This window comes from Erinaceus europaeus, chromosome 9, assembly GCF_950295315.1.
Source record: "Erinaceus europaeus chromosome 9, mEriEur2.1, whole genome shotgun sequence".
Classification (NCBI taxonomy): Eukaryota; Metazoa; Chordata; class Mammalia; order Eulipotyphla; family Erinaceidae; genus Erinaceus; species Erinaceus europaeus.
Window position 1 is genome coordinate 111,520,369 of NC_080170.1, and position 26,869 is coordinate 111,547,237.

A 26,869-nucleotide genomic window follows, 5' to 3' on the forward strand; every position below is an offset into this window, starting at 1 on the left:
CTTCAGGTGTGGCACTGATATCTCCCATGTCCCAGATAAGTCTGGAGCTCTAAGTTAAACTATGTCCTACGAGGCAGGGCAGTGGCACACTCAGGCACACATTTCACCAGGAGCAAGAATCCAGGTTTCATCCCCCAGTCTCCACCTGCAGGGAGGATGCTTCCGGAGCAGTGAAGCAGGTCTACACGTCTCTTTTTCTCTGCCTCTCTACCTCCCCTTCCCTCTCAATTTTTTTCTGCCCCATCAAATAAAAATAAAATAGGAAAAAAAAAAAATCCAGAAGCTGTGGATTTGTAGTGTAGGCACCGAGCTCCAGCGATAACCCTGGTGGCAAATAAAAATTAAAAAAAAAATTGACTCTTAAGTAAATTTCCTTTTACCTCCAATTTATTTATTCAAATTACTAAGATTTTTCAACTGTAATTTTAAACTTATGAAATAAAATACTTTTAATTATTTTAATGTTTTATTTAAATGAAAAAGAAAGACCAGAACACTACTCAACTCTTGTTTATGGTGGTACCAGGGATTGAACCTAGGACCTCTGGAGCTTCATACATAAAAGTTTAGGAACAGAGATACCACTACATTCCTGTGAGAATGTCATACACCAGAAAAGGTAGCAGCAACAAATGCTGGAGAGGTTGTGGGGACAAAGGAACCCTCCTGCACTGCTGGTGGGAATGTAAATTGGTCCAACCTCAGTGGAAAACAGTCTGGAGAACTCTCAGAAGGCTAGAAATGGACCTACCCTATGATCCTGCAGTTCCTCTCTTGGGGATATATCCTAAGGAACCCAACACACCCACCCCAAAAGATTTGTGTCTACCTATGTTCATAGCAGCACAGTTTTAATAGCCAAAACCTGGAAGCAACCCAGGTGTCCAACAACAAATGAGTGGCTGAGCAAGTTGTGGTCTATATACACAATGGAATACTACTCAGCTGTAAAAAATGGTGACTTCACCTTCTCCACCCCATCTTGGATAGAGGTTGAAGAAATCATGTTAAATGAAAGAAGTCAGAAATGGATGAACATGGGATGATCTCACTCACAGACAGAAGTTGAAAAACAAGATCAGAAGAGGAAATACTAAGCAGAACTTGAACTGGAATTGGTGTATTGCACCAAAGTAATAGGTTCTGGGGTGGATGAGGGCAAGAGTTCAAGTCCTAGAACAGGATGACAGAGGACCTAGTGGGGGTTGTATTGTTATGTGGAAAACTGAGAAATGTTATGCATGTACAAACTGTTGTGTTTACTGTCGACTGTGAAACAGTCCCCCAATAAAGAAAAAAAGTTTTGGAACAGGCTGGGGGTATGGATCAACTTGTCAGTGCCCACAGCTGTTGGAGGAGCAATCAGAAGGCAGACCTCCCACCTTCTGCACCCCATAAAGGTCTTGGGTCCCTTCTCCCAGAGGGATAAAAGGGAAACTTCCAATGGAAGGGTTGGGATATAGAACTCTGTTGGTGGAAACTGTATAGTATTGTAAATTGTAACCCCTCTTATCCCACAATCTTGCCGATCATTATTAAGTCACTAAAAAAAAAAAAAGTCTGGGATGGGGGAGCTTTCAGGTCCTGGGGCATGATGGTAGAAGATGATCTTGGCTGGGAGTCAGAGTGTTTTTGTAGGAAATTGAGAAATTTAATACATGTATCAACTATATTTACTGTGAAGCCATTAAATTCCCCAATTAAGAGAGAAAGTGTAGTGCAGAGGGGACTGGGCTGTGGTGCACCTGTCTGAGCACACACGTTGCCAGGTTTGAGCTCCAGCCCCCACCCGCAGGGGGGCTTCAAGAGCAGGTCTGCAGGTGCCCGGGCGCCTCTCCTCCTCCTTCTCTAGCCCCTCCCCTTCAGCTTCTCTCTGTCATATCTTAAAAAAAAACACACAGAAAAGAAAAGAAAGAGGATTAACAGCAGTGGTGGGTTTGTCATGCAGGCATCAAGCCCCAGCAATGAAAAAATAAATTTTAAAAAAAATGTTTGGTGCACAAAACCACTCTGATATCCCAATAATATACTTTTTAAAAGTCTTGTATTTCAGCCTTTTCTCTTCATCGGTTTTAAAAGTAAATGTCTGGACACAAATGGCCAAAGATAATTTTGTGAAATGGGAAATGAATCCAGTTCAGTTGATCTTAGAGACCCTTCTGCCTGGGTTTTAGAAATACACATTTGATAAATGCTGGCAGTTTCTCCATTTCTCATCTCGGGACCAGCCATCTGTTGTGACTTGATTTTACTTTATCTTGTTAGGTGTAGACTAGCGGTGTGGTTTTAGAACACGTGTTCACCATTTATTTTCTTCTTGGACAGCTTTCAGTGGACACCCTACAGTTTCTGCTCTTCTTATACATACAACAGTTAAACAAGGTCTCTCTGAGGACATCTCTGATTGGAGAAGAGTGGCCTAGTCATAGAAACAGATCTCAGTCTCCTGACCTGACTGAAAAGTCCAGTTGTCATCGCAAGGTACTATTAAATAGTGGTCCCCTTTGTCTGCAAGTTTGTGAGTCAGATGGTGTGTCTTCATCAAAAATTCTGTTGAGATAAGCCAGTGTTTGCTTGCTTCCTTTGCTTCTTATCCCCTCCCATTAGAAAACAAAACCAATATATGCAAGCTTAATAAGAGAAGTCATTTTTTTTTTCTTTATTCCTTCTCAGATACAGAAAAATCATTTACAGTGGTTAGCATATGGCACAGTGGATAAAGCATTGGACTCTCAAGCATGAGGTCCCTAGTTCAATCCCTGGCAGCACATGGACCGGAGTGATCTCTGGTTCTTTCTCTCGCTCTCCTCCTATCTTTCTCATTAATTAATAAATAAAACATTTAAAAAAGAAAAAGAAAATTCAGTTACAGGAAAGGGTAGATAGCATAATGGTTACGCAAAGAGACTGTCATGCCTGAGGCTCCGAAGGCCCAGATAGCATAATGGTTACGCAAAGAGACTGTCATGCCTGAGGCTCCGAAGGCCCAGGTTCAATCCCCCACACCACCATAAACCAGAGCTGAGCAGTGCTCTGATAAAAATAAACAAACAAAAATCACTTGCATGATTTTTGGGCAAACCATTCACTGTTTTCTTAATAGCAGTTCCAATTTACTGCACATGCTAATGAATTTGAATCTATTTATTTGACTCAGTTAAAAATACATGAGAAAATAGTCACTATAAAATCTTCCATCTTTTAAAAAAATTTTTTTTATTTATAAAAAGGAAACATTGACTAAACCATAGGATAAGAGGGTTACAACTCCATACAATTCCCACCACCAGAACTCTATCCCATCGCCTCCCTTGATGGCTTTCCTATTCTTTGGCCCTCTGGGAATACGGACCCAAGATCATTGTGGGATGCAGAAGGTGGAAGGTCTGGCTTCTGTAATTGCTTCCCCACTGAAAATGGGCGTTGACAGGTCGATCCATACTCCCAGCCTGCCTCTCTTTCCCTAGCGGGGAAGGGCTCTGGGGAACCAGAGCTCCAGGACACATTGGTGGGGTTGTCTGTCCAGGGAAGTCTGGTCAGCATCATGCTAGTACCTGGAACCTGGTGGTTGAAAAGAGAGTTAACATACAAAGCCAAACAAATTTTTGACCAATCATGAACCTAAAGGCTGGAATAGTGCAGATGAAGAGTGGGGGGGGGGTGGGGGGGTGTCTCCATTTTGTAAAGAGCTAGTAGGTATATTTTAGTTATATTCCAAAGGGCCTGTGGCTATACTAGTTTTTGTTTTGTTTTTTCCTCTGAGCCTGAAATGTGATATGCAGGTGGATCCAAGTTATTGTCTGGGAAGATGGTGTCATGGCTGGGAAAAGGAACAGATAGCTGATCAGGGAAGAGAGTAGCTCCCTAATATGGGAAAGGTGTATAAATATTGTTGACTGTAAACCCTGTTGATTGGATGTGATCTTGAGCCCATATTCAACTTAGGAGCCTATCTTTGGGAAAAATAATTTAGAAATATCTTCTTATATGCTGTTCAGATAATTTGCTTGAGTATACTTTCATTCCGTATGTACAGAAAATGGCAGAGAAATCCTGCAGGAAGGTATTTTTTATTATGATAAGATAAAGGCAACAAGTTTACAAAACCTTTCATTACCCAGTCTGTTGATCAGTCCTGCTCAGCCAAGGGTCTTGGATCCTTATCAGTACAAAAATATTTGTGGCATTAAATTTAAATCCCATTATTGCCTGACTAGGCCATGACTGGAGGAGAGGAGCCATGCTGCCATTTTCTCTCTCTTTGTATCTCTATCTGAATGAAAAAGTTGACCGAAAAATGATAAAATCACACATGCTTGAGACTCCAGCTCTATGTTAAAAAAAAACAAAAAAACAAAGAATATAATGGTGGCTCCTGAGGAGGGGGTTGTCACTATAAGCCTTGACTAAGGTGTGGTTTTTTCCATCTTCGCCTTGTGCACTTAACCCACTGTGCTAGCACCCGCCCCCCCTAGTCTTTTCATTTCCTTAATTGTAGAAATTTCATTTCCTTAACTTTTCTGTTTTGACAAGAAAAAAAAAAAAAAGCGGGAGTCAGGCGGTAGTGCAGCAGGTTAAACGTACATGGCACAAAGCGCAAGGACTGGCGTAAGGATCCTGTTGCTTTTTTCTTTAATATTGATTAGTTAATTTATTAATGAGAGCAAAGAGGAGAGAAAAACAGCATCACTGACACTCACAGTGTTGGGGCTTGGGACATGAATGAACTCTGGACTCCATGCTTGAGAGTCTAGAGCTTTAGAGACTGGACCAGCTCCTGGGTCACATTTATAGTCTTTCTCTCTCTCTCTCTCTCTCTCTCTCTCTCTTTCTCTCTTTCTTTCTTTCTTTCTTTTTTTTTTTTTTTTGTAGTATCTGGGTTATTTGAGGACAGAAGCAGTGTCTCCAGTTTGTATAATTCATGACTTACTATCATTTATGCATGTGAGAGGTATTCAGAAAATATCTGTCAGACAAATGGACCAATCTTGGTACATCTGCCAGCAAGAAGCTTATTCCCAGCATTAAACCTAATGACTACAGTGATTAATTATATTATCTCATTCAGTGAAATTTGAAATTTCTTCTGTAATTTGAGAGGACAGATACACCAATGCTTCACATGGTGGTGTTTTCATGTTTGGTCTGAAACTTAGAGTATATATTGACTGTGTAGCCTTGAACATGCTCGCTTGCTTCTTTCTTTCTTCTTAAAGATTTATTTGTTTATGTGTAATAACCAAAACATCACTAGCACATGGTATATGCTAGGGTCTGAATTTAGGACCTCATGCTTTATCGATTATCTAGTGATGCTCTATCCACTGTACTACCTCCCAGGCCACTTCAGCAATTTTCTTTTACCTTTCTTTCCCCATTTCCTCGTATATAAAGTGAGTGTGGTTATTACAACAACAACAAAAAGATTGTTTTTAGGATCATCTATTTTTTTCTAAATATTTTTACTTATTTTAATGAGAAAGAGTAGATGTAGAGAGAAAGATACTGAGAAAGAGAGAGACCAGAACACTGCTCAGTTCTGGCTATGGGGTCTGGGGATTGAACTTGAGACCTCAGAGCCTCAGGCTTGAAAGGCTTTTGCATAACCATTATGCTGTCTCCCCAGCCGATTATTTATTTTTATACATATATATATGCATATACATATACATGTACATATACATATTTGTCCTTGTCTTTGGACAGTTTCACTATGATGTGTTGCTGTGTGGGCCATTTTAAATTAGGAACTTTGGTTGTGTTTTTAGGATTAAATATTAAAGCTTGCATAATAGTTTGACACATACTAAGGGTTAACTATTAATGTTAATTCTGAATTAACTAAGGTTGGAGATGGAATATGTTTATACCAATAAGATATAAAGAGGGCAAGAGACACAGCATAATGTCTATGCAAAGAGATTCTCATGCCTGAGGCTCCAAAATCCGAGGTTCAATCCACTACCCCACTATATGCCAGAGCTGAGCAGTGCTGAGGGAGGGATATGTATTTGTATATGTATCTCCACTTTAAATGTTTCACTGGAGATAAATCAAAGTAAAATACAAAATAAAGAAAAAGCTAGTATGCTTCAGGTCTTATCTCTTTATTCTGCTAAGAGTGCTTTCTCGATATTTTTTTTTTTTAGAATTGGAATGATTACAGTCACCAGGCTTTTGTCTGTGATCATCTGTCAAATCTTCTCGAGCTGCTTTTAGATCCAGAACAACTCACTGCATCATCTCACTCAATACGTAGTAGTTTAGTCTCCCGAGAAGCTGTTATGGCACTTAGCTTTCTTATTGAAGGTACAGTGAGGAAAGCCAAAAAGATATATCCGCTTCATGAACTTGCACTGTGGCAACCACTGCATGCAGAAAGCGGATTCTCAAAGAGCTCTAAGACCTTTGCTGTCTACAAGCTGGAAGCCTGGCTGAGAACCTGTTTGACTGATAATCCATTTGGTACATCTGCTTGCCTCAAGGCTGGAAAGAAATTAGCTTGGGCTCACCAAGGTATTTCTTACATGTATTTTAAACTATATTAAATTAAATGACAACTCAGTGAAATCTGGTGTTATAATCATCTATCTTCTATAGAATATCTACAAAATTGGTAATATAAAAGAGAAAAGGAGACTTACAAGTCACTCTTTCCTATGCTTTTTGGTTCTTGTTTGTATTTATCTAGGCAGCAACAATCTCAGTTGGCTTACTAGTTCTGCTCATTTTGGTTGCGTTTAACACACTTCAGCTTTCAGTAAGCCTTCTTTTTGTTTTACTTTTTCTGACTCTTCTCACTTTCTTTTTGTTTGTTTGTTTTTACTTTTATTTATAAAAGGGAAGCACTGGCAAAAACCATAGGATAAGAGGGGTACAACTCCACACAATTCCCACCACCAGAACTCCGTATCCCATCCCCTCCCTTGATAGCTTTCCCATTCTTTATCCCTCTGGGAGTATGGACCCAGGATCATTATGGGGTGCAGAAGGTGGAAGGTCTGGCTATTTCTATTTTATTCATTTTTAAAAAGTTCTTTACGGGGGCTATAATTTTAATAGTGAAAATTTACGAAATGGTCAACATACAGAAAAACAGTAGAAAACTTTGCCTAACACCTAGATCTAGCCTGGGTATCTCACATGTGCATCTATCCTTAGACATGTCCTGCATGCAGATCAGTCTAGCCGCACGTGGCTGTTGGCTTTCCTTTGACTTGACACTATCTTATTCAGTTGTATTTTGTCTTAAATAGTTGAAGGGGCAACCAAGAGAGCTAAGGTCGCATGCAATACTCACGTGGCCCCTAGGACGCACCGCATGGTGGTGATGAGCCAGGTGTACAAGCAGACATTGGCCAAGAGCTCTGACACTCTGGTGGGGGCACATGTAAAGATTCATCGCTGCAACGAATCTTTTATATATCTGCTCTCTCCCTTACGGTAAGTGGTTTCTGTACTGTTCTGACTTCCTGACATTTGCTCTGCACTGGGATTGCTCTTTCATTAACATTAGAAAATAATACTACAACTTTTTATTTCTATCTTATTCTCGCTGAGAGGAATTCACCTCACCTTTTCACTTTTTCAGATCTGTGACAATTGAGAAGTGCAGAAATAGCACCTTTGTCCTTGGGCCCGTACAGACTGCTCTTCACCTCCATAGCTGTGACAACGTTAAAGTCATCGCTGTTTGCCACCGTTTGTCCGTCTCCTCTACAACGGGTTGCACCTTTCACATTCTTACACCTACATGCCCGCTGATTCTCTCTGGCAACCAGACAGTAACTTTTGCCCCTTTCCACACTTATTACCCAATGTTGGAGGACCATATGGCCAGAACTGGACTCGCTACGGTACCTAATTATTGGGATAACCCAATGATTGTGTGCAGAGAAAACAGAGACACAACTGTCTTCCAGCTTTTACCACCCTGTGAGTTTTATGTATTTATTATTCCCTTTGAAATGGAAGGGGACACAGTGGAGATACCTGGGGGTCTTCCACCTGCATATCAGAAAGCATTGGATGAAAGAGAGCAGAAGATACAGATCTGGCAGCAAACTGTGAAAGAGGCCCGCTTGACAAAGTGAGTATTATCTAGCAGTCGCATGTCTTTTATCTAAGACTCAAGGTGAAAACAGATTGAGAGCTTGTTTGGAGGGTCTAGCAGGGGAGCGCAGTATACCCTCGACCGAAGACTGGTCCATCTCTATTCAGGGGAAGGCCGTCCTCTTCGACGCAGCTTCGGGAGTGACGCACATGGAGCGGTGAGGGAGGAAGGGGACACCCGCCTAGCCAGCCAGACCAACCGAATGAACCCTGGTGATCAGTGGGGTGACAGGTGTCGCAGCCAGATCGCCCTCACATCCGTGAAAACAGATTAAATATGGTTGTGTTTATAACTGTCTAAAGTAATCAGAAGGATAGAGTGTGTCTCTTGTGAAGGTTTGAGTTTTGGATCACCATTCTGGGCATTGTTTGGCTAGGGGTTGAGAGTGAGTGGATACTCAGGTATTAGATTCACTTCTTTTTTCTTTTTTATGTCTTTATTGGGGAGTTAATGTTTTACATTTGACAGTAAATACATTAGTTTGTACATGCATAACATTTCCCAATTTTCCGCATAACAATACAATCCCCACTAGGTCCTCTCATCCTTTTTGGACCTGTACTCTCCCCACCCCACCCCCACCGCAGAGTCTTTTTCTTTGGTGCGTACGCCAGATTCACTTCTTTTAAGAATCTTAAGCTTAGCTGGGAGATATAAGACATAATACATTGACAGAAGATCGGTATAAATGAAAGATATATAGAACATAGCACATAATCTACCACTTAAATGAATTGGGTTTTGTTTTAAATTCACTTCTATATTTGTGGTTCTCATACTTTAATTTTTTTTAATGAGAGGAGAGAACTAGAGCATCACGCTGGTACGTGTGATGCTGGGGATCACATTGGGGCATATTCTTGAGAGTCGAACGAACACCTTCTTCACTGTGCCACCTCCCAGGCCAGTTTTCAAGCTTAGTACGACATCCACATGAGGAAGATGTCTAAGGAGATTTTTGGACAAGTTGTTCAGTTTCCTTGAAGAGTGTAATGACACTCTTGTTCATGGGTTACCATGAACACTATGTTTAGCCTACAGTACTTATGACAGTCTTAAGTTGTCCTTGGTTCCTGTACACATTGGTTGTATTGCTCTGTCATTTTGCTCTCCCCTTTCCTATGTCTTTGTTTTATTCTACTGTTTATGTTCCTGGTCACTTCATTTAGAGTTTGAAATCCTTTGCTTCTTTTCATTTAAGACTCCTTCCAGTAATTCTTGCAAGACAGATTTGTTGGTAGTAAATTCCTTCAATTTCTATCTTTGGGAAGATTTATACTTCCCCCTAACATTTGAAGGATAATTCTGTCGGTAATTCTTATCTTTTAATACTTTGAATATATCATTCCACACCCTTCTTGCCTCTAGTGTTTGTGATGAGAAGTTTGATGATAGCCTGGTGACTACACCTTTTTTTTTTTTTAATATTTTTACTTATTATTGGGTAGAGGCACAAATTGAGAGGGGAGGGGAAGGTAGAGAAACAGAGACACCTGCAGCCCTGCTTCACTGTTTTTGAAGCTTTCCCCCTGAAGTTGGGGACCAGGGGCTTAAACCTTGGTCCTTGTGCACCGTAATGTGATGTATCATGGTGTGGGCCCCTTTGGACTCTGGAAGGAAGGTCTTGCTGCCTTGTTTCAGTCTGTACTCTGGCCTTTTGAAGTTGGCTACTGCAGCAGCTTTAGTTTTCAACCAGGTTTTCCTGACAGGTTCCCCACCTTCTTGGGGCGGAGCCTGTCTGTGTACCTTGGAGTAGCTACCAAAAATGTTGCCAGCTGCCAGCTCCTGTTTCAAGCTGTTTTTATCTTGAGACTTTCTCCTGCACCCCTTACCACACATGCCTGCACCCACCAGTGGCTCAGTGAGTTTTTTCAGAAGTCTCCCTTAGAATGTTGGGTGTCTTTTTGTTGCTTTATCTAGTTGATCATGAGAATGGTCTTTTGGCACCTCATTTCTGACCACACCCCCTTGAGCAGCGCCTCTGGCTTTTTTGTTTGTTTGCTTGCCTTTTTTTTTTTTTTTTTTATGATGATCCAAGAACTGAACAGAGCATTTATTTTTAGAGAGCCTGTGAATGTTTAGAAATTATCTAACAGTCACCATACTAAAGTATCCTGTAGTTGTGTGAAGTAAAATTGATATGAATTAATCTTACATTCTTTTACTTTCAATTTCAATTGTAGGGATCAAAGGAAGCAGTTTCAGGTGCTGGTGGAGAACAAGTTTTACGAGTGGTTGATTAACACAGGACACCACCAGCAGCTGGACAGCCTTGTGCCCCCTGCAGCGGGCTCCAAGCAGGCAGCAGGATAAGGTCCTACATCAGATCATGGGTAGGAGTTCATGATGTAGACTACTTAATAAACTATCGGGGGAAAATCTTACAAGCATACCAGTACACACACCAGAAAAACAAAACACCACCTGTGTAGAATATCATGTTACTGAGAGCTGCTGGATTACCCCCACCATGCCCACCAGCTTAAATAGACCTTTGCATGCCCCTGTTTATCAGTACTTATAGTGAGAAGACAAAATACTCAAATTGAGCATAGAACAGTGGGCAAATATAATGCTCAATTTTTTCCTTTTTTTTCCCCCTAATATTCATTCATTTTTTTCATAGAGACAGAAGGAAACGGCAGAGGGAGGTAGTGAGGAAAGAAACACCTGCAGCCTTGCTTCACTACTCGTGAAGCTCCCCCACAGGGAGAGATCGGGTCCTCGTGCATTGAGACGCGCACGCGGTAATGTGTGTGTCACCACCTGACCCTCCACATTTTGTCTTTTGGGCTTATTACTTGGCACAAATGGTACTATTCAAAGATACTCCAAACATACCTTTTAAGTGGTATCTCCCCTTACACTTTCCTCTGTTGCAACAGACTACTAACAAATTGGCTGATCTCACAATTAAGTTACCAGTTTTTTTTTTTTAACAAGTTACCAATAATTTGAGTACTGAGCTCTTGAAAGTCACAAATTCAAATAGAAAAGAACATAAATATAGACAAGTATGTGGGAAACTATTTAATCCTAATATACAGTGTTTCTCCTTGTTTTTTCTTGTAGTATTTTTACTTACTATAGGGTAGAGACAGAAAAATTGAGAGGGGAGGGGAAGATAGAGAGGGAGGGAGAGCCCTGCTTCACCATTTGTGAAGTTTTCCCCTTCAGGTGGGGACCAGGGCCTTGAACCCGGGTACTTGCATACTGTAATGTGTGTGCTTAACCAGGTGCACTACCACCTGGCTCCTTTCCTTTCCTTTTTTTTTTTTTAATATTTTATTTATTTCTTTATTTTCCTTTTTGTTGCCCTTGTTTTATTGTTGTGGTTATTATTGTTGTTATTGATGTCATCATTGTTGGATAGGACAGAGAGAAATGGAGAGAGGAGGGGAAGACAGAGATGGGAAGAGAAAGACAGACACCTGCAGACCTACTTCATGCTTGTGAAGAGACTTCCCTGCAGGTAGGAAGCCAGGGACTCAAACTGGATCCTTACACCCGTCCTTGCGCTTTGCACCACATGCGCTTAACCCACTGCGCTACTGCCAGAATCCCTTTTCCTTTGTTTTTTAAAGATACTTATTTACTTTTTTTTTTTTTTTGCCTGCAGGGTTATCTCTGGGGCTCAGTGCCCGCACTACAAATCCATTGCTCCTGAAGGATATTTTTCCCATTTTGTTGCTCATTGTTATTATTATTGTTGTCACAGTTATTGGATAGGACAGAGAGAAATGGAGAGAGGAGGGGAAGACGGGGAGAGAAAGATAGACACCTGCTTGACCACTTGTGAAGTGACCCCCTCTCCAGGTGGGGAGTTAGGGGCTCGAACTTGGATCCTTACACTTCGCACGGCCAGGCACCCAAAGATATTTATTTCTTGGTGGAGGGGGAAACCTAGGGCATCACTGACACACGCAGTACTGGGGTTTAAGCATGGGCCTCCTCATTCACTGAGCCAGCTCCCAGGCCACTACACAGCATTTTTGTCTTTGTTTTTAATAGAAATTAGTGTACTTTGCTATTTTAAAATATTTTTTAACCTGTCAGATTGTCAGAGGTCAAAAACTGGTATCATACGATATTGGTAAGACTTTTTTTTCCCCCCCATCCAAATGCACATATTCGTGGCAATTTCACTTCTTGGAATTTATCTTACAGTTAAGTCAAACTCATGTATGTATGTAGAGATTTGCCTTATTAAGATGTTAATATAGCACTTGAAATAGCCAGGGAATGGAGGGCAGCCCACCAACATGCTTCTGGGTAGAGGGCTGGTGCCTAGGAAACTGACTCACCCACTTTATACTATGCACCTTTAAAAGGAAGGAAGTACATTTGTGTGTGATGATGCATAATGACCTCAAATAAATGTGTGTGTTGGCGGGGGGTGGGGGGGAGCTGGGCTTGAAGGCACAGGAGTAAGGGGTAAAATGATGCCTATCTGTTTGAAAACCAAGATTGCCCTGTATATCCGTCTGCTGATTCTGTGCCTTGAAATTGTATGGAAGGATTTGGAGAAACTGTTCATGGTGTTTATCTTTGAGGAATGAGTAGAATAAAAGTTACTCTTAATTTTTATTGACATCATTCATAAGATTCACCTAATATCTCCTACCCCCCAAACACTAGCCTTTCTCCTTTGATTTATTGACCTTTTACATTTAGAATAGTGTTTTCACACTTCATTACAAGTATCACTAAGTCATTCCCCTTTTTTAAAAATATTTTTTTATTTATTTACCCTTTTGTTGCCCTTGTTGTTTTCATTGTTGTTGTAGTTATTATTGTTGTCGTTGTTGGATAGGACAGAGAGAAATGGAGAGAGGAGGGGAAGACAGAGAGGAAGAGAGAAAGGTAGACACCTGCTGACTTGCTTCACAGCCTATGAAGCGACTCCCCTGCAGGTAGGAAGCTGGGGACTCAAACCGGGATCCTTACGCAGGTCCTTGCACTTCACGCCACGTGTGCTTAAAGTCATTCCTTTTTATAATGATGCAATATTTCATTATATTGCTACGTGACATTTTAATTGTACATACATCGATGGCTATTACACTTTCCAACTATTGGAAATAATGCTATATACTTTTTAAATTAAAAATATTTATGTATTAGAAAAAGGGCAAGAGAGGAACTAGAGCCAGAGCACCATTATGGTGCGTGTGGTGCCAGAGATTGAACTCAGGACTCTCATACTTGAGAGTCCAGTGCTTTACCTACTTTGCTGCTTCCTGGGCCACCTTTTTTGCATGAGTTTGTGTGTAGACATATGTTTTCATTTTTCTTGGGCATGTAACTGAGTAAACTGCAAGGTTATATGTTTAACTTTTTGTTGAACTGTTGTTTTTTTTGAAAAAAATTATTTACTCTATTTACATTTGTGTGTGTTTTAAATTTTATAAACTAAGTAATGCTGAAATTGAGAATTAGAAATCTGATAATGATAATACAAAGGAAATAGAACTATACATGGTAGAATTTAACTTTAGACCAACCCCCATAACCTGCCCTATCTGTATGAGTTTGTTTGTTTGTTTGTTTGTTTGTTTTGCCACTAGGATAATCACTGAAGCTTGGTGCCAGCACTATGAATCCACCACTTCTGAGAACTATTTTTCTTTTTTTCTTTTTCCCTCTCATGATAAGCAGGAGAGAATTTGAGAGGGGAGGGGAAAATAAGGAAAGAGAAAGACACCATGGGGGTCGGGCGGTGGCACAGTGGGTAAAGCACACATGGCGCAAAGCGCAAGGACCGGCATAAGGATCCCAGTTCAAGCCCCCGGCTCCACACCTGCAGGGGAGTCACTTCACACGTGGTGAAGCAGGTCTGCAGGTGTCTTATCTTTCTCTCCCCCTCTCTGTCTTCCCCTCCTCTCTCCATTTCTCTCTGTCCTATCCAACAACGAACAACATCAACAATGGTAATAATAATAACCACAACGAGGCTACAACAACAAGGGCAACAAAAGGGGGAAAAATGGCCTCCAGGAGCGGTGGATTCATGGTGCTGGCACTGAGCCCAGCAATAACCCTGGAGGGAAAGAAAAAAAAAAAAAGATACCTGTAGACTTGCTTATGAAGCATCCCCTCCCCCTTGCAGGTCGGGAATAGGGACTTGAACCCTGGTCCTTGTGCTCTGTAATGTGTGTGCTCAACCAGATGTGCCACTACACAGCCCCCTAATTTCTTATATTCTGTTAGGAACTGATGTGACCCTCCATGAAAGGAATGCAGCTACTGCACATTTTATGTATTTTACCTCCATAAAATTATCTGACTTTGATTTATATAGGTCTATAAACATAAGATTTATTTTTTCTTATTTGCATGAAGGTACTAGAAAATTCAGTTACTAATAATTTTCTTTTGTTGTCTTCAAGGCACTGGAAACGTGAGGCTAATGAAAGATGCCGCATGTCTTGAAACAGAATTAGGATGGTGCTTACCTTTTAGTCTTGGATTTTAGGGCTTTTTCTTCTTATTTAAGATTTTTTTTCTTGATTTCTATAGTAATTTATTGCTATCTAGGTTATATTTTAACTAAGCTTTTGACTGTGAGATAAACATTGTTTATAGACCCTTAAAAGACTCATCTTTGTGATGTCAAATAGAAAAAGTTGATGAAGATGGTCTCATATATGTTAATATTAAAGTGACTGCAGATTTTGCATTTTTTATTTGTATGATAAAAGGACTTTATCCTTTCTAGAGTTTAAACAAGAGTTTTATAGTAGTTCTTTATAGCTATTTAAAAGGAAATTGCTACTCTTTCTAAAAAATAATTTGGAATAAAAGTGATTGGTTGGTATATAGTATGCAGAAATAGTTTTATACAAAGTTATCTTAGTCCTGAAAATATGAAAAATGAAATTGTGCAAAACCTTTTTCATTTTATGCTTTAAATTTCCAATAAATATTCTTAAAAGTAATTATCTCCTTTTGATTAAAAAGGTAAAGCTAAATTTTCTAGACAGTTCCCAGTGTCACTGTGATGTTATATCAAAATAAATTTTTCTTTAGGTTGGAGAACCTCTGTTATTTAAAAGAAAGCAGTTATCAACTTCTGATTACTGATAAATGTTTCGTGGTGTTCACTGACCTTTTAGTAACTATATTAAAAGGGACATACTCTTTTATTTCTGAAGTGAAAAATAAATATTAGAATGTGTGTTCATTCTAATTGAGGTTTTATGATGAACTTTAAGAAAGCAGAGTATTACCAAATGAAGAAACACTGGTACAGCTGTGTTCTAGAAATTGCTACTGGTTTTACGAAGTTGCTTGTATCAGATATTTTTTATGTTAATAAAATTCAGAAAAATAAACATACTTTGTTTCTCTGGCACTTTTGTCATTTTCTGATATGATCATAATATATCGTGGGGACACCCCATCTATGAATATCTTTGTTGGATTGTTTTGCTAGTGAAAACAGGAAGAAGTTGGACTTCTGGCAAAATATCTAACCAGGAAAACTAAAGTGGAATATAGCTGTAAGTTTGTTTCTTGGAACGTATCACAAATTTGCATGTCATCCGTGTGTAGAGGCCGTCTAGACTTCTCTGTATTCGAATTTAATAAATGTTCTGCCAAAACAAGCACTAGAGTTGGCTGTTGTTTATCTGAATTTCTATTCTCAGTCCTGAAGTCAGAGGCGTATGACCAGAAGTCATCCTCTCAGCAGCTCCCAATATGATACTAGCAGAGAAAGTCTACTTGGTCCATGGCAAGTTAGCAAGTTAGCAAGGTCCTAGGTTCACTCGCTAGCATCACCATAAGTCAGCTGAGCTATGTTCTGGTTAAAAGTAAATATAAATAAGTGAATTTGTGGAGACAAAACTTACACAAGACCGATAAACACATGTATGAATTCACTTGAGGTACTTTGGTTTACAGGGTGCATATGTTTTCATCCTTCTGTGAGATGTGTATTACCACACCACACCCCAAACCAATCTACCAGTATTCCTCCACCATAATCCATTTGACCCCATCCTCCCTTTGAACTCACTCCCTACTCCACAGTTTTGTAATCTCACTTCCTTGGTCAGAGTCTAGGTGTCTGTTTTCCTTTAACTTTGTTTCCTTGCTCTGTTTCTTTATATACTGTATGAGTCAGGTTGACTGACATCCTACCTCCTACTTTAAATCTGGGCTGGTTTTTTTCAGTTGTTGTTGTTGATCTTTTTGTCTGTTGATCTGCTCATTGAGTGGGGTGGTAGAGTTCACTATTGTGTTGCTGTTCTCTTCAGCTCTTAATAGCTTTATACATTTTGATGCCCTTTCATATGTAAATGATTGTGAATGTTGAGTCTCCTTGATGGGTTGATCTATCTATCCCTCAGTCATTATATGATACTCATTCCTGTCTCTCACTGATTTATTTTAGCTTAAAATACATGTTGTCTGATAAATGTTTGGCTGCCCTGCCTTCTTTAGCATTTGCCTGTATGTCTTCTAAGTTTTTTTTGTGTCTGTGTCTAGCGCTGAAGCTCATGTGGGTCTCATATTTACTTTTATACTGAAAGCTTACTTTACATTAAAAGCTAGTAAGTTGGGAGTCGGGCAGTAGCAAGCGGGTTAAGCGCATGTGGCGCAAAGCGCAAGGACCGGTTAGGATCCTGGTTCAAGCCCCCGGCTCCCCACCTGCAGGGAAGTTGCTTCACAGGCGGTGAAACAGGTCTGCAAGTGTCTCTCTGTCTCTCTTCCTCTCTATCTCCCCCTTCTCTCTCAATTTCTGTATCCAATAACAAATAAAAAAAATTAAAAAAAAAAGAATAAAAAAAAAAAGCTAGTAAGTCTTGAGTTCTTGCCAAGAGTTCCAGTATGGGAGCTGAGGGTGGTGCACCTGCTTGAGCACACACACCACTGCCCAGGCCCATTCAGAGATGGGCTCTTAGCTGTTGCCTTCCTGGAGAGCCAGTTACAATAAGAAGCACAGCTGCGGTCGCCCACAGAGCTGCACCGATACAGCACCTTGAAGAAAATTTCAAATTCAACAGATCTTGGAGTGTAAATTGCTTGTTAGCAGTCAGACATGGGATTAGGGAGACAGCATAATATTTACACAAAAAGACTGAAACTCTAGGCCCCAGGTTCAGTCCCCAGTACTGTCATAAGCCAGAGCTGAGAGTATTCTGACAAAAACTATGGGTTGGCAGTGACTGACTACTTGCTCAGAAGTACTGTTTACACTGAAGACATTATTTTAATAAGAAAGGGTAAAGAACTGGAGCATCACTAGAACATCTGTCTCAAGACCTCATACTTGACAGTCTATGCTTTATCCACTGTGCCACCTCCCGGACCACAGGATACACTTTTAATAAATGTCTTTCATACCATCTTAACTTCCCTGGGCAGATGACCTCACCAATGTGTCCTGGAACCCCACATCTCCAGAGCCCTGCCCCACTAGGGAAACATAGAAACAGGCTGGGGGTATGGATCAACCTTACCAACATCTATGTATAGCAGAGAAGCAATTAGAAAAGCCAGAGCTTCCACCTTCTGCACCCCATAAAGAATTTTGCTTGGAGACCAGTTGGTGACGCACCTGGTTAAGCACATATAATTCAGTGCTCAAGGACCCAGGTTCAAGTCCCTGGTTCAAGCCCCTGGTCCCCACTTACAGGGAGAAAGCTTCACAAGTGGTGAAGCAAGATTGCAGGTCACTGTCTTCTCCACTGTATCTCCCCCTCCCCTTTTAATTCCTCTGTCTCTATCCAATTATAAATAAAGACATACACAAAATTTTTTTTTTTGGTTCATGCTCCCAGTGGGATAAAGAATAGGGAAGTTTACAGTGGAGGGGATGGGACATGGAACACTGATGGTGTGAATTGTATGGAATTGTACCCCTATTATTTTACAATCTTGATAATCATTATGAAGTCACTAAAATGACATAGTGGGGGTTGTATTGTTAAATGGGAAACGGGAATGTTATGCATGTACAAACTATTATATTTGCTGTTGAATGTAAAACATTAATTCCCCAATAAAGAAATTAAAAAAAAAGAAAATAAACAAATGTCTTTCTGTCCCCCCCCCCCAAGTAATTCCACTTTTAACTAAGGATGAGCAGATTGTTCCTCAGGAATTTGCCCTCATAGCTTTTTACTGGAGAGTGAGCTCTAGTATGGAGTCAGTCCACTAACGCCACTATTGGCAAGAGGTCACCAGGATGGCTGTTGACTCCAACCTGGTTTGTACCCTACAGTTTCTTGTATCCATTTCCAGTAGTATATAATCATAAGACTGGGATTCCAGAGGGTTAGCATAATTCCCTCTACAGAGTGAGTAAAGCTCCACACAGAATCTTTTCCTCATTGCAACATTTGACCATGTTGACAAGTTTCCTGAAGAGGGAGTTGATCTCACCACTCTCCTAGATGATGACCTTTTTGCCCTTTTCTATTGAACTTGTTTGCCCAGATTCCAGGTCATTTTTCATATAGATTGCATAAACTTTTTAAAATTAGGATTAGTGGTTTACAGTCAATAAACCTGTTACATGTGTAGAATTTCTCAGTTTTCTGCAGAATATTCTCAACCCAACTCAGGTCTTCCTCCACCATCAAGCACCCGGACATCCGAGCACCTCTCCCCCCCCCCCACCACCTGCCCCCATCACCCAGTTCAAGTTCTACTTTGTGTTTTTTCTTTCTGCTTTTCTTTCTCAGCTTCTGCCTATGAGTGAGATCATCCTTTATTCATCCTTCTGTTTCTGGCTTATCTCCCTTAACATTCCTTCAAGGTCCATCCAAGATGAGATGAATTCATTATTCTTAATAGATGAGTAGTAGTTCATTGTGTATATAGACCACAATTCTCCTAGCCACATGTCTGTTGGTTGGACACCTAGGTTGCTTCTAGGTTTTGGCTATTACAAATTGTGCTGCTATGAACATAGGTATACACAGATCTTTTTTGGATGGGTGTATTTGATTCCTTAGGATAAATACCCAGGAGGGGAATTGCTGGGTCTTAGGGTAGATCCATTTCTAGCCTTCCGAGGGTTTGCCAGACTGCTCTCCATAGGGATTAGACCTACTGACATTCCCACCAGCAGTGCAGGAGGGTTCCTTTGTCCCCACAACCTCTCCAGCATTTGGCTATCCTTTCTGGTGTATGTGTGGTATTCTCAAAAAAGTGAAGTGGAATCTTATTCTTGTCTTTACTGTTTCAAGTTTTGTTGTTATTTGCAGGAGGAGATAAATATAGCTTCTCCCTAATCAGCCACATTGGCCCCACCCTCTATAGGAGTGTTTTTACTTAACAGTTTGATAGTAGGTTGCAAATAGATCCTTACTCCAAAATACATTAATGTTTTTCCCTAAAGACAAAGATGTTCTCTTATGATATTATAGTGTTCAAATGATTAAATTCAAAAAACTTAGCAATAGTACAGTGTATTACCTAATATACAAACCTAGAGCAAGAAAAAAAGTTATTGTATGCCTCCTGTTTTTTTTGAGATAATGTTGGTATAGAAGGCTGCAATCCCAGCTTTCTTCAGAGTGTGTCAAGCCTCCCCCAAATGTCCTTTGATGTAACTTTTCTCCCCAAACACAAGATAGATCATGCATTGCCTTCATTTGAAACATGTCATTCCTACTCAGAAATAGAGGGTGACCTTTTGACCCATCTCCTGTGAACATTGTTGAAGGGGAAAATGGGGGTGGGAGATTTCAAAGTAGCCGATTGCTAAAAAGCCAAACTGTCCAGGTAAGAGTTACATTTTTTGTTCTTTAACTTTGAAAGCTTTGTCTGGATTTATTGTCTTGACTCAGCAAAGTCGATAATGCAACTTATTAAGCACTAAAGGGGGTAGTGAAGCTTTCCTTTATTTCATAATCCCAATTGTTTTTCTAGAAACCATCAATAGCCTCTAACAGACTGACTCAAATTTTGGATCCAATTCTCATGACCAAGCAAATGTTTGATTTGAAACCAGCTCAGTATAAATGTCTCTGTGCCTCTAACTCTGCAGCTGTTCCTGGGTTTCAGCACTGGGAAACCAGTCTATGCACCAAAAATGTCTAAAACTGGAACCAAGGTAAGAAAATGCAGTGCTGATCTTTAACCGACTTAATGTCTCTTTGTCTAAACATATGCACTGAAAGGAATGTGGAGAAAAGCTTTTTCATTGGGGCTGGAGGTGAGTATGATAATGTTTCAAAGGCTGGAGAGGTGGAGGGAAGCTTATTCTATTTTCTACTCTAGCGAAGTTACTGAAGAGCTTTAATGCTTTATCTGTATGTGTGGAGTTGAATACTGTACAGGTATAAATGTGTAAATTTCACCATGATTTCTGCCTTCCAACAACTAGAGTCTTTGCATTTCTACAGGAAGAGAACATGCTAATGAGAGGATTATTTGGAACAGGAAAGGTTCAGTATTTAATTTAAAACTTGGGAAATTTCGATCATTAATAAAAAGATCAAGGTGAACAGACCAGCAAGCTTATTAATTCAACATGTCTTCCTCACCCAGTTACTCTTGCCTCCTAGCTCCAAAGTACTGACCAAAGTTAGGATAGTTGCCTTGAAAATACTGATTTGTGGAACTGGAAATCAACTTCTCAAACAGGACTTTAGGAATGAGGGAATATACTTTCTTCTTCTTTTTTTTTTTTTTTTTTTTTTTAGTTTTACTGATCAAAGGATCAAAATAAAGACACTAGTCCTCCCTGTCCCAATATTTTACTTTAAAAAGTTGGAAACCTACTGAATCTAATAAAAAGGAAATGTCAGACAAATACTTGTGTACCTGTCACTTACATTCTTCAAATTGTTAACATTTTGCCCTATTTTGTCTTACTCTGTCTCTCTCTGATAAATCATTTGAAAATGAATATCAACCTTGTTACACTTTCGCCTTAAGTATTTAGGCATGTATCCCCTGAACACAGGGCACTGCCATATATAAGCTTAATACTATCATGGCTTCCAATTTTATCATGAATATTTCTAATATTCACACTAAGTTCAAACCGCCTCCAGTTGCTCTCAGAAATGTGTCTCATAGCTGGTGTTGCCCTTGGTATAGAATCCAGTCAAGGACAATATTGTATTTGGTTGTCTTCTTTCTAATACCTATTCATTGAGAGAGAGAGAGAGAGAGAGAGAGAGAGAGAGAGAGAGGGACCAAAACAGCACTGTTATCTGTGATGCATGGGATTGAGCTCCAGGGTCTTTTATGTTTTCACAGGATATATGTTTTCTGCTGAGCCACCTCCCCTGCCACTTTCTCTTTTTTGGGTCCCCCTACCTTTATTGTTGTGTAGAAAGTTGGCATTTTTCCCAGTTCAGATTAGCAGTCTGGAGAAAGCCTGGAAATTTAAATTCATCTGATTTTTTTCCTCATGTTTAGATTTCACAAGAAAACTACACCAGCAAGGTCACCTACTTCCCAATGCATCATTTCCAAGGAAACCTGTTAAGTTGTTACATTTTGACTAGTTCCTGATTTTTTTTTCCCTTACATTTGGAAAGTCAAACTAGTAGGCATACTTGTCATCTAGAAAGTTTGGGTTAGTGTTCTGATGTTCTTGAACATATGTCATGAAAATCTCTGAAAAATAAAGTGAAGTCATTAGAAGTATATCCATATGCCTGGAGGGAAAACTGTTACCAAACCCTCTTATGTAAAAACATCATCTATTTTCAAAGATTTCCAGTTTGGTAAAAGTATCTTTCTTTCCTCCTCCTCCTCCTCCTCTTAGTCTTCCTGCTCTCTCTTCCTTTTTCATTCCTTCCTCCCTCCCTCCCTCCCTTCCTGCCTTCCTCCCTTTCTCCCTCCTTCCCTTTCCCTTTTCTTCCTTTTGCAGATAGACAGAAAGACAGACAGACAGACAGAGATGGAAGGAAACCACATCACCAAAGCTTCCTTCAGGGGCCAGACTCAAACCTGAGTTGCACACATAGCAAAGCAGTCCACTATCAAGTGAGCTACTTCACCAACTCAAGTGTACATTTGTTTGTTTGTTTGTGGCTGGGTTCTTCACTAACAACTTTGCTTGATGAACCAAGGAGATAGTAAATAAATAACCTCATGCTTGTTCTTTTATTGCTTCTCCTTTTCCCGTTGTTTGCAGTGGCTGTTAGACACTTTAACAAATAATCAGATGTGAGTTTAATGACAGGTCCAAGTCACAGGACTGGTAACTAGTGCTGCTAGTTTGTTTTCTTAATCTGTACCAGTGATCTCTAACTCTGTGCTATATTAAAGTGAGCAAGGGAATTGGATGGTATCAGTGTAGCAAAGAAGAAAGGAGATGTAGTAGATGATTGAGGGGCAGAGAAGCAGGTAAGGGAACTTTTAGGCAACAGTGAATAGAAGAGTTAAGAATGGAGAGGGGAAGGGAGGACTAAGGTGGAAAGAAATAATTTTTAGTAGGTTAGTATCTAGAAGACTCACCCAGGAAAGGAGTGAATGTGGCTTTTATGACCGTTTACAAGTCAGCCTTAGTTTCTTCCTCTCCTTTATTCTTGCATCTCTTTAGTTGCCAAATCCACTTATTTAATTTTTCTCATTATCATTCACATTACAGCTGCCTTTCCAACAGCCATCTTCATGTCCCACCTCAAATACTGCACGCATTTCCATTTCCAGCTGTGGACCGCATTATACCATTATGCTAGCCAGGCTCCGTGTCATTGTTTCTAACTCTACTTCCACATACTTCACCACATACTCCGTGTACACCAGACTTTTGTCCTTGTGGTGAGCCATGATATTCAGTGCCTTTATTCTTTTGAACAAGTTGTCCTCTCCTCCTTTCTTTGGGAAAACAACAACTTACTCTTCAAACTTCAGCCTAAACACACCCTGGACACTCCATCTGGCTTTATCTTTATCCTTTGAAATGACTGACAGGTTCCCCGCCCCCCATCAATAATGAAAACTAGCCACAAGGTGGCAACATAATGCCAGGGAATTAACTTTTAGAATCAATGACCTCTGATTTTAAGTTAAATTATAACCTTGTGCTGTTCTTAGATCATGGGATATAGAAGAAAGGACACATTCTGTAGTCTATTTGGTCCAGTGGTTTTCAGAAACTGTTCCCCAGAAGCCTGGAAGTTCCTGAGAACGCTTATCTCTTTCAAACAGAAAGTTCTTCAATTTTATTTTAGAACTGAAGCTTCCTAAGCCAAGCCCTTTCCTTTGACGACAATCTGAACATTGAAAAGATAGCTGGAATTAAGGTGGTAGGGACCGATTGTGAAACTTGTGGAGATGCAATCCAAAAGTCCAGGTTTATTATTTCCAGTTTTCAGGGTTTCATTTATTTTCAAATGACTTTGGAGCCCCCCAGATTATTATAGAAACTTTAAAAAGTGAAGAGTCTTGTCATTTTGCTATTTTGCAACTATTTTGTTGACAGCAAAATAATAGTAGAAATGATATATTTTATGTGCATGTGCTCAGAATAAATTTTAAATAAGCTTTTTTTAAAAAAAAAAAATAGAAGCAGAGAGAAAATTGAGAGGGCAAGAGGAGCTAGAGAGGGATAGCAGACAGCACAGCTGTACTGCTCATGAAGCACCCCCCCCCCTGGCAGGGGCAGGTGGAGTGGGTGCTTGTGTACTGCAATGTTTGTGCCACACTGGATGCACCCCCCCAAAAAAAAAGCTTTCTAAAGCTGAGGTTTGTGCTTTATTTTTCTTTTTATAAAACTTCCATATCACCTAAAATGAATATCTACATTCAGAAGTTCGTCTTTTTATTATTTTTTATTATTACCTTTGTTTGCTAGAGACAGCCAGAAATCAAGAGGGAAGTGGAGATAGGGCGAGAGACAGAGAGACACCTGCAACGCTGCTTCACCACTCTTGAAGCTTTCCCCCTGCAGGTGGAGACTGAATTTATGCCTCTTTATCAAACATTGTTTAAGGGTTTGTCCAGGTAATGAGCATAGGGGTCCCTACATCAGATATGGTTTGGACCCTGTCCTTGGAAGAAGTCTAGCAGGCATCTACTGGGGCAGACAGACATTTCAGTGGATAATTAATCATCTAATGTGGTAAGTACAGCAAGCTGTGGGGGGAAAAAATGAAGAGACAGTGAATTTAAGTTCAATGGTGCTGGCTTAGGGTCCCGGCAGTGGCAGCACACTGGGTTAAGTGCACATAGTACAAAGCACACAGATGCACTTGGGAATTCTGGTTTGAGCCCCTGGCTCCCCAACTGCAGGGGGGGGTCTCTTCACGTCAGGTCTGCACGTGTCTATCTTTCTCTCTCTCCCTATCTCCTCCTTCCTTTTCTCTCATACTTTCTCTGTCCTACCCAATAAAATGGGGGGGGGCATCCAGGAGCAGTGGATTTATAGTGTAGGCACTGAGCCCCAGAAATAACCCTAGAGACAAAATAAATTTTAAAAAAGCGCTGGCTTACAGCACTTGTGTTTTGCTCCATTTCAAGCCTTCATGAAGGAAGCTCTATTGTTTTTCCACCTGACAGCTCAAGCTAATAGAGGGTCAACATTGTGAGGTGAGCGAGAGCTATCTAGTTTCTTCCCAAAAGTGAGGAGAAAGGAGATTTTTCTATGAAGAAAGCTACCCAACTCCTCCATTATTCTCGGTCTACCCTGCCCTTCAGATTACATTCTACGAAGACAAAAACTTTCAAGGTCGCCACTATGACTGTGACTGCGACTGCGCAGATTTCCACATGTACCTGAGCCGCTGCAACTCCATTCGTGTGGAAGGAGGCACCTGGGCTGTGTATGAAAGGCCCAACTTTGCTGGGCACATGTACATCTTACCTCGGGGTGAGTACGCTGAATACCAGCACTGGATGGGCATGAACGACCGCGTGGGCTCCTGCAAAGCTGTTCATCTGGTGAGTTTGGAGTGGGGGTGCACTCTCTCCTTCCCCTACCTTGTTTTTTTCTTGGCATTTACATGACAATTTTCTTGATGCGTTCTCTTTTTCTTTTATTAGTTTTTAAAAATGTCTTTATTTGGGGATTAATGGTTTACAATGGACAATAAAATACAATAGTTTGTACATGCATAACATATCCCAGTTTTCCACATAACAGTACAACCCCCACTAGGTCCTCCTCAGTCATCAAGTTACAGAACCTGAACCCCCCCACCCACCCCCCACCACAGAGTCTTTGACTTTGGTGCAATATGTCAACTCCAGTCCAAGTTCTGCTTAGTATTTTCCCTTCTGATCTTGTTTTTCAACTTCTGTCTATGTCATCCCATATTCATCCTTATGTTTTTGACTTACCTCACTTAACTTAATTCCTTCGAGCTCCATCCAAGATGGGCTGAAAATGGTGAAATCACCATTTTTAATAGCTGAGTAGTATTCCCTTATGTACATATACCACAAGTTATTCAGCCACTCATCTGTTGTTGGACACCTGGGTTACTTCTGTGTTTTGGCTATTACAAATTGTGCTGCTATGAACATAGGTATACACAAATCTTTTTGGATGAGTGTTTGGTTCCTTAGGATTTATCCCCAGGAGTGGAATTGCAGGGTCATAGGGTAATTCCACTTCTAGTCTTCTGAGAGTTCTCCAGACTGCTCTGCACAGGGGTTTCTTGATATTTTCTTACATTTTACTGGGTTGATAGCTGAGGATTAAAATTCTTGACTTTATTAAAGTAATGTTATAGCAGTCATAGAGATTTCTGTGTATTTCAGTTGTCCATCATTATAAATCATCACCTGTATATGTCGATTTATGTCTACCACTAAAGTCTAATTTCATCTTTCACCATTCAGTTGACTTCTTTTAAACAATTTACTCACTCTAAAATCTTAGGCCAGTTCTACAAGAGTGAATACACTAACACTTTCTAGAGTGCCTTTTCTACTTTTTAAATATTTGAAGGTACTAGATTAATCTTATTGAAAGCTGGCTGTTTTTGGTCAATACACAGTGAGAATGGGAGCTGAAACCATCTAGCTTTCAAGATGGTAGGTTCTGCTCCTTTCTGTGCTCTGAGTGCTTGAACTTTTGGTAATTCTTTAATGATTCCTGTTCATTTCTTCCTTTTTTTTTTTTTTGTTATTTGTTCATTTTGGTTTTTGTTTTCAGTCTAGCGGAGGCCAGTATAAGATTCAGATTTTTGAGAAAGGGGATTTTAATGGTCAGATGAATGAAACCACTGAAGACTGCCCTTCTACCCTGGAGCAATTTCACTTTCGAGAGGTCCACTCCTGTAAGGTGCTGGAAGGTGTCTGGATTTTCTATGAGCTACCCAACTACCGTGGCCGGCAGTATCTCCTGGACAAGAAGGAGTACCGGAAACCCATCGATTGGGGTGCAGCTTCCCCAGCTGTTCAGTCTTTCCGCCGCATCGTGGAGTAATGATATGGGTGGGGCCATAGCTTCTTCCTGTGGGCCAAATGGTGACTGGCCTTCTGGCCCAAGTAGGCAACAGAAATAAAACAATCGGCATGCATTCCACTGTTGACTGAAAAGCCTCTTCTTGTACACTTTCAGGGATCAGTGAAGTTGTACCTACCATGATGGGCAGCTAGACACAGCAGCTCACCTTTTGAATAACTAGTCTATCTTTCTGTCCAAGAAAATACGACTGCACTAGTAGGTTAAAAAAAAAAATCATAGTATTGTGTAGGTTTTTTTTTTCTTGTTGTTTATTTTCCCCCATAGCACTGTCCAGCTCTGGCTTATGGCTTATGTTGGTGTGGGGGATTGAACCTGGCACTCTTTTTAAAACTAAAAATATATATATAGATAGATATTAGTTT

The 26,869-nt window shown here is 40.3% G+C and overlaps 2 protein-coding genes across 7 annotated transcripts in view; both read left to right on the forward strand.

Moving 5' to 3' along the window:
* The window catches only part of TBCCD1 (TBCC domain containing 1), a 42,200-nt gene extending 26,480 nt beyond the window's left edge, over positions 1-15,720 (forward strand). For all 6 annotated transcript variants that reach the window (XM_016186723.2, XM_060198550.1, XM_060198549.1 and 3 more), the window contains 6 exons: positions 2,326-2,481; positions 6,150-6,516; positions 7,257-7,443; positions 7,592-8,089; positions 10,297-10,446; positions 14,503-15,720. In XM_016186723.2, coding sequence (XP_016042209.2) covers positions 2,326-2,481; positions 6,150-6,516; positions 7,257-7,443; positions 7,592-8,089; positions 10,297-10,426 — 1,338 coding nt within the window. In that variant the 3' untranslated portion in view covers positions 10,427-10,446; positions 14,503-15,720. The remainder of the gene's footprint in view (positions 1-2,325; positions 2,482-6,149; positions 6,517-7,256; positions 7,444-7,591; positions 8,090-10,296; positions 10,447-14,502) is intronic.
* The window catches only part of CRYGS (crystallin gamma S), a 29,771-nt gene extending 3,207 nt beyond the window's left edge, over positions 1-26,564 (forward strand). Inside the window, exons 2-4 of the mRNA XM_007519771.2 lie at positions 20,000-20,183; positions 24,731-24,973; positions 26,193-26,564. Of these exons, the coding sequence (XP_007519833.1) occupies positions 20,163-20,183; positions 24,731-24,973; positions 26,193-26,465 (537 nt within the window). The 5' untranslated portion in view covers positions 20,000-20,162 and the 3' untranslated portion in view covers positions 26,466-26,564. The remainder of the gene's footprint in view (positions 1-19,999; positions 20,184-24,730; positions 24,974-26,192) is intronic.
* The last annotated feature ends 305 nt before the right edge of the window (positions 26,565-26,869 follow it).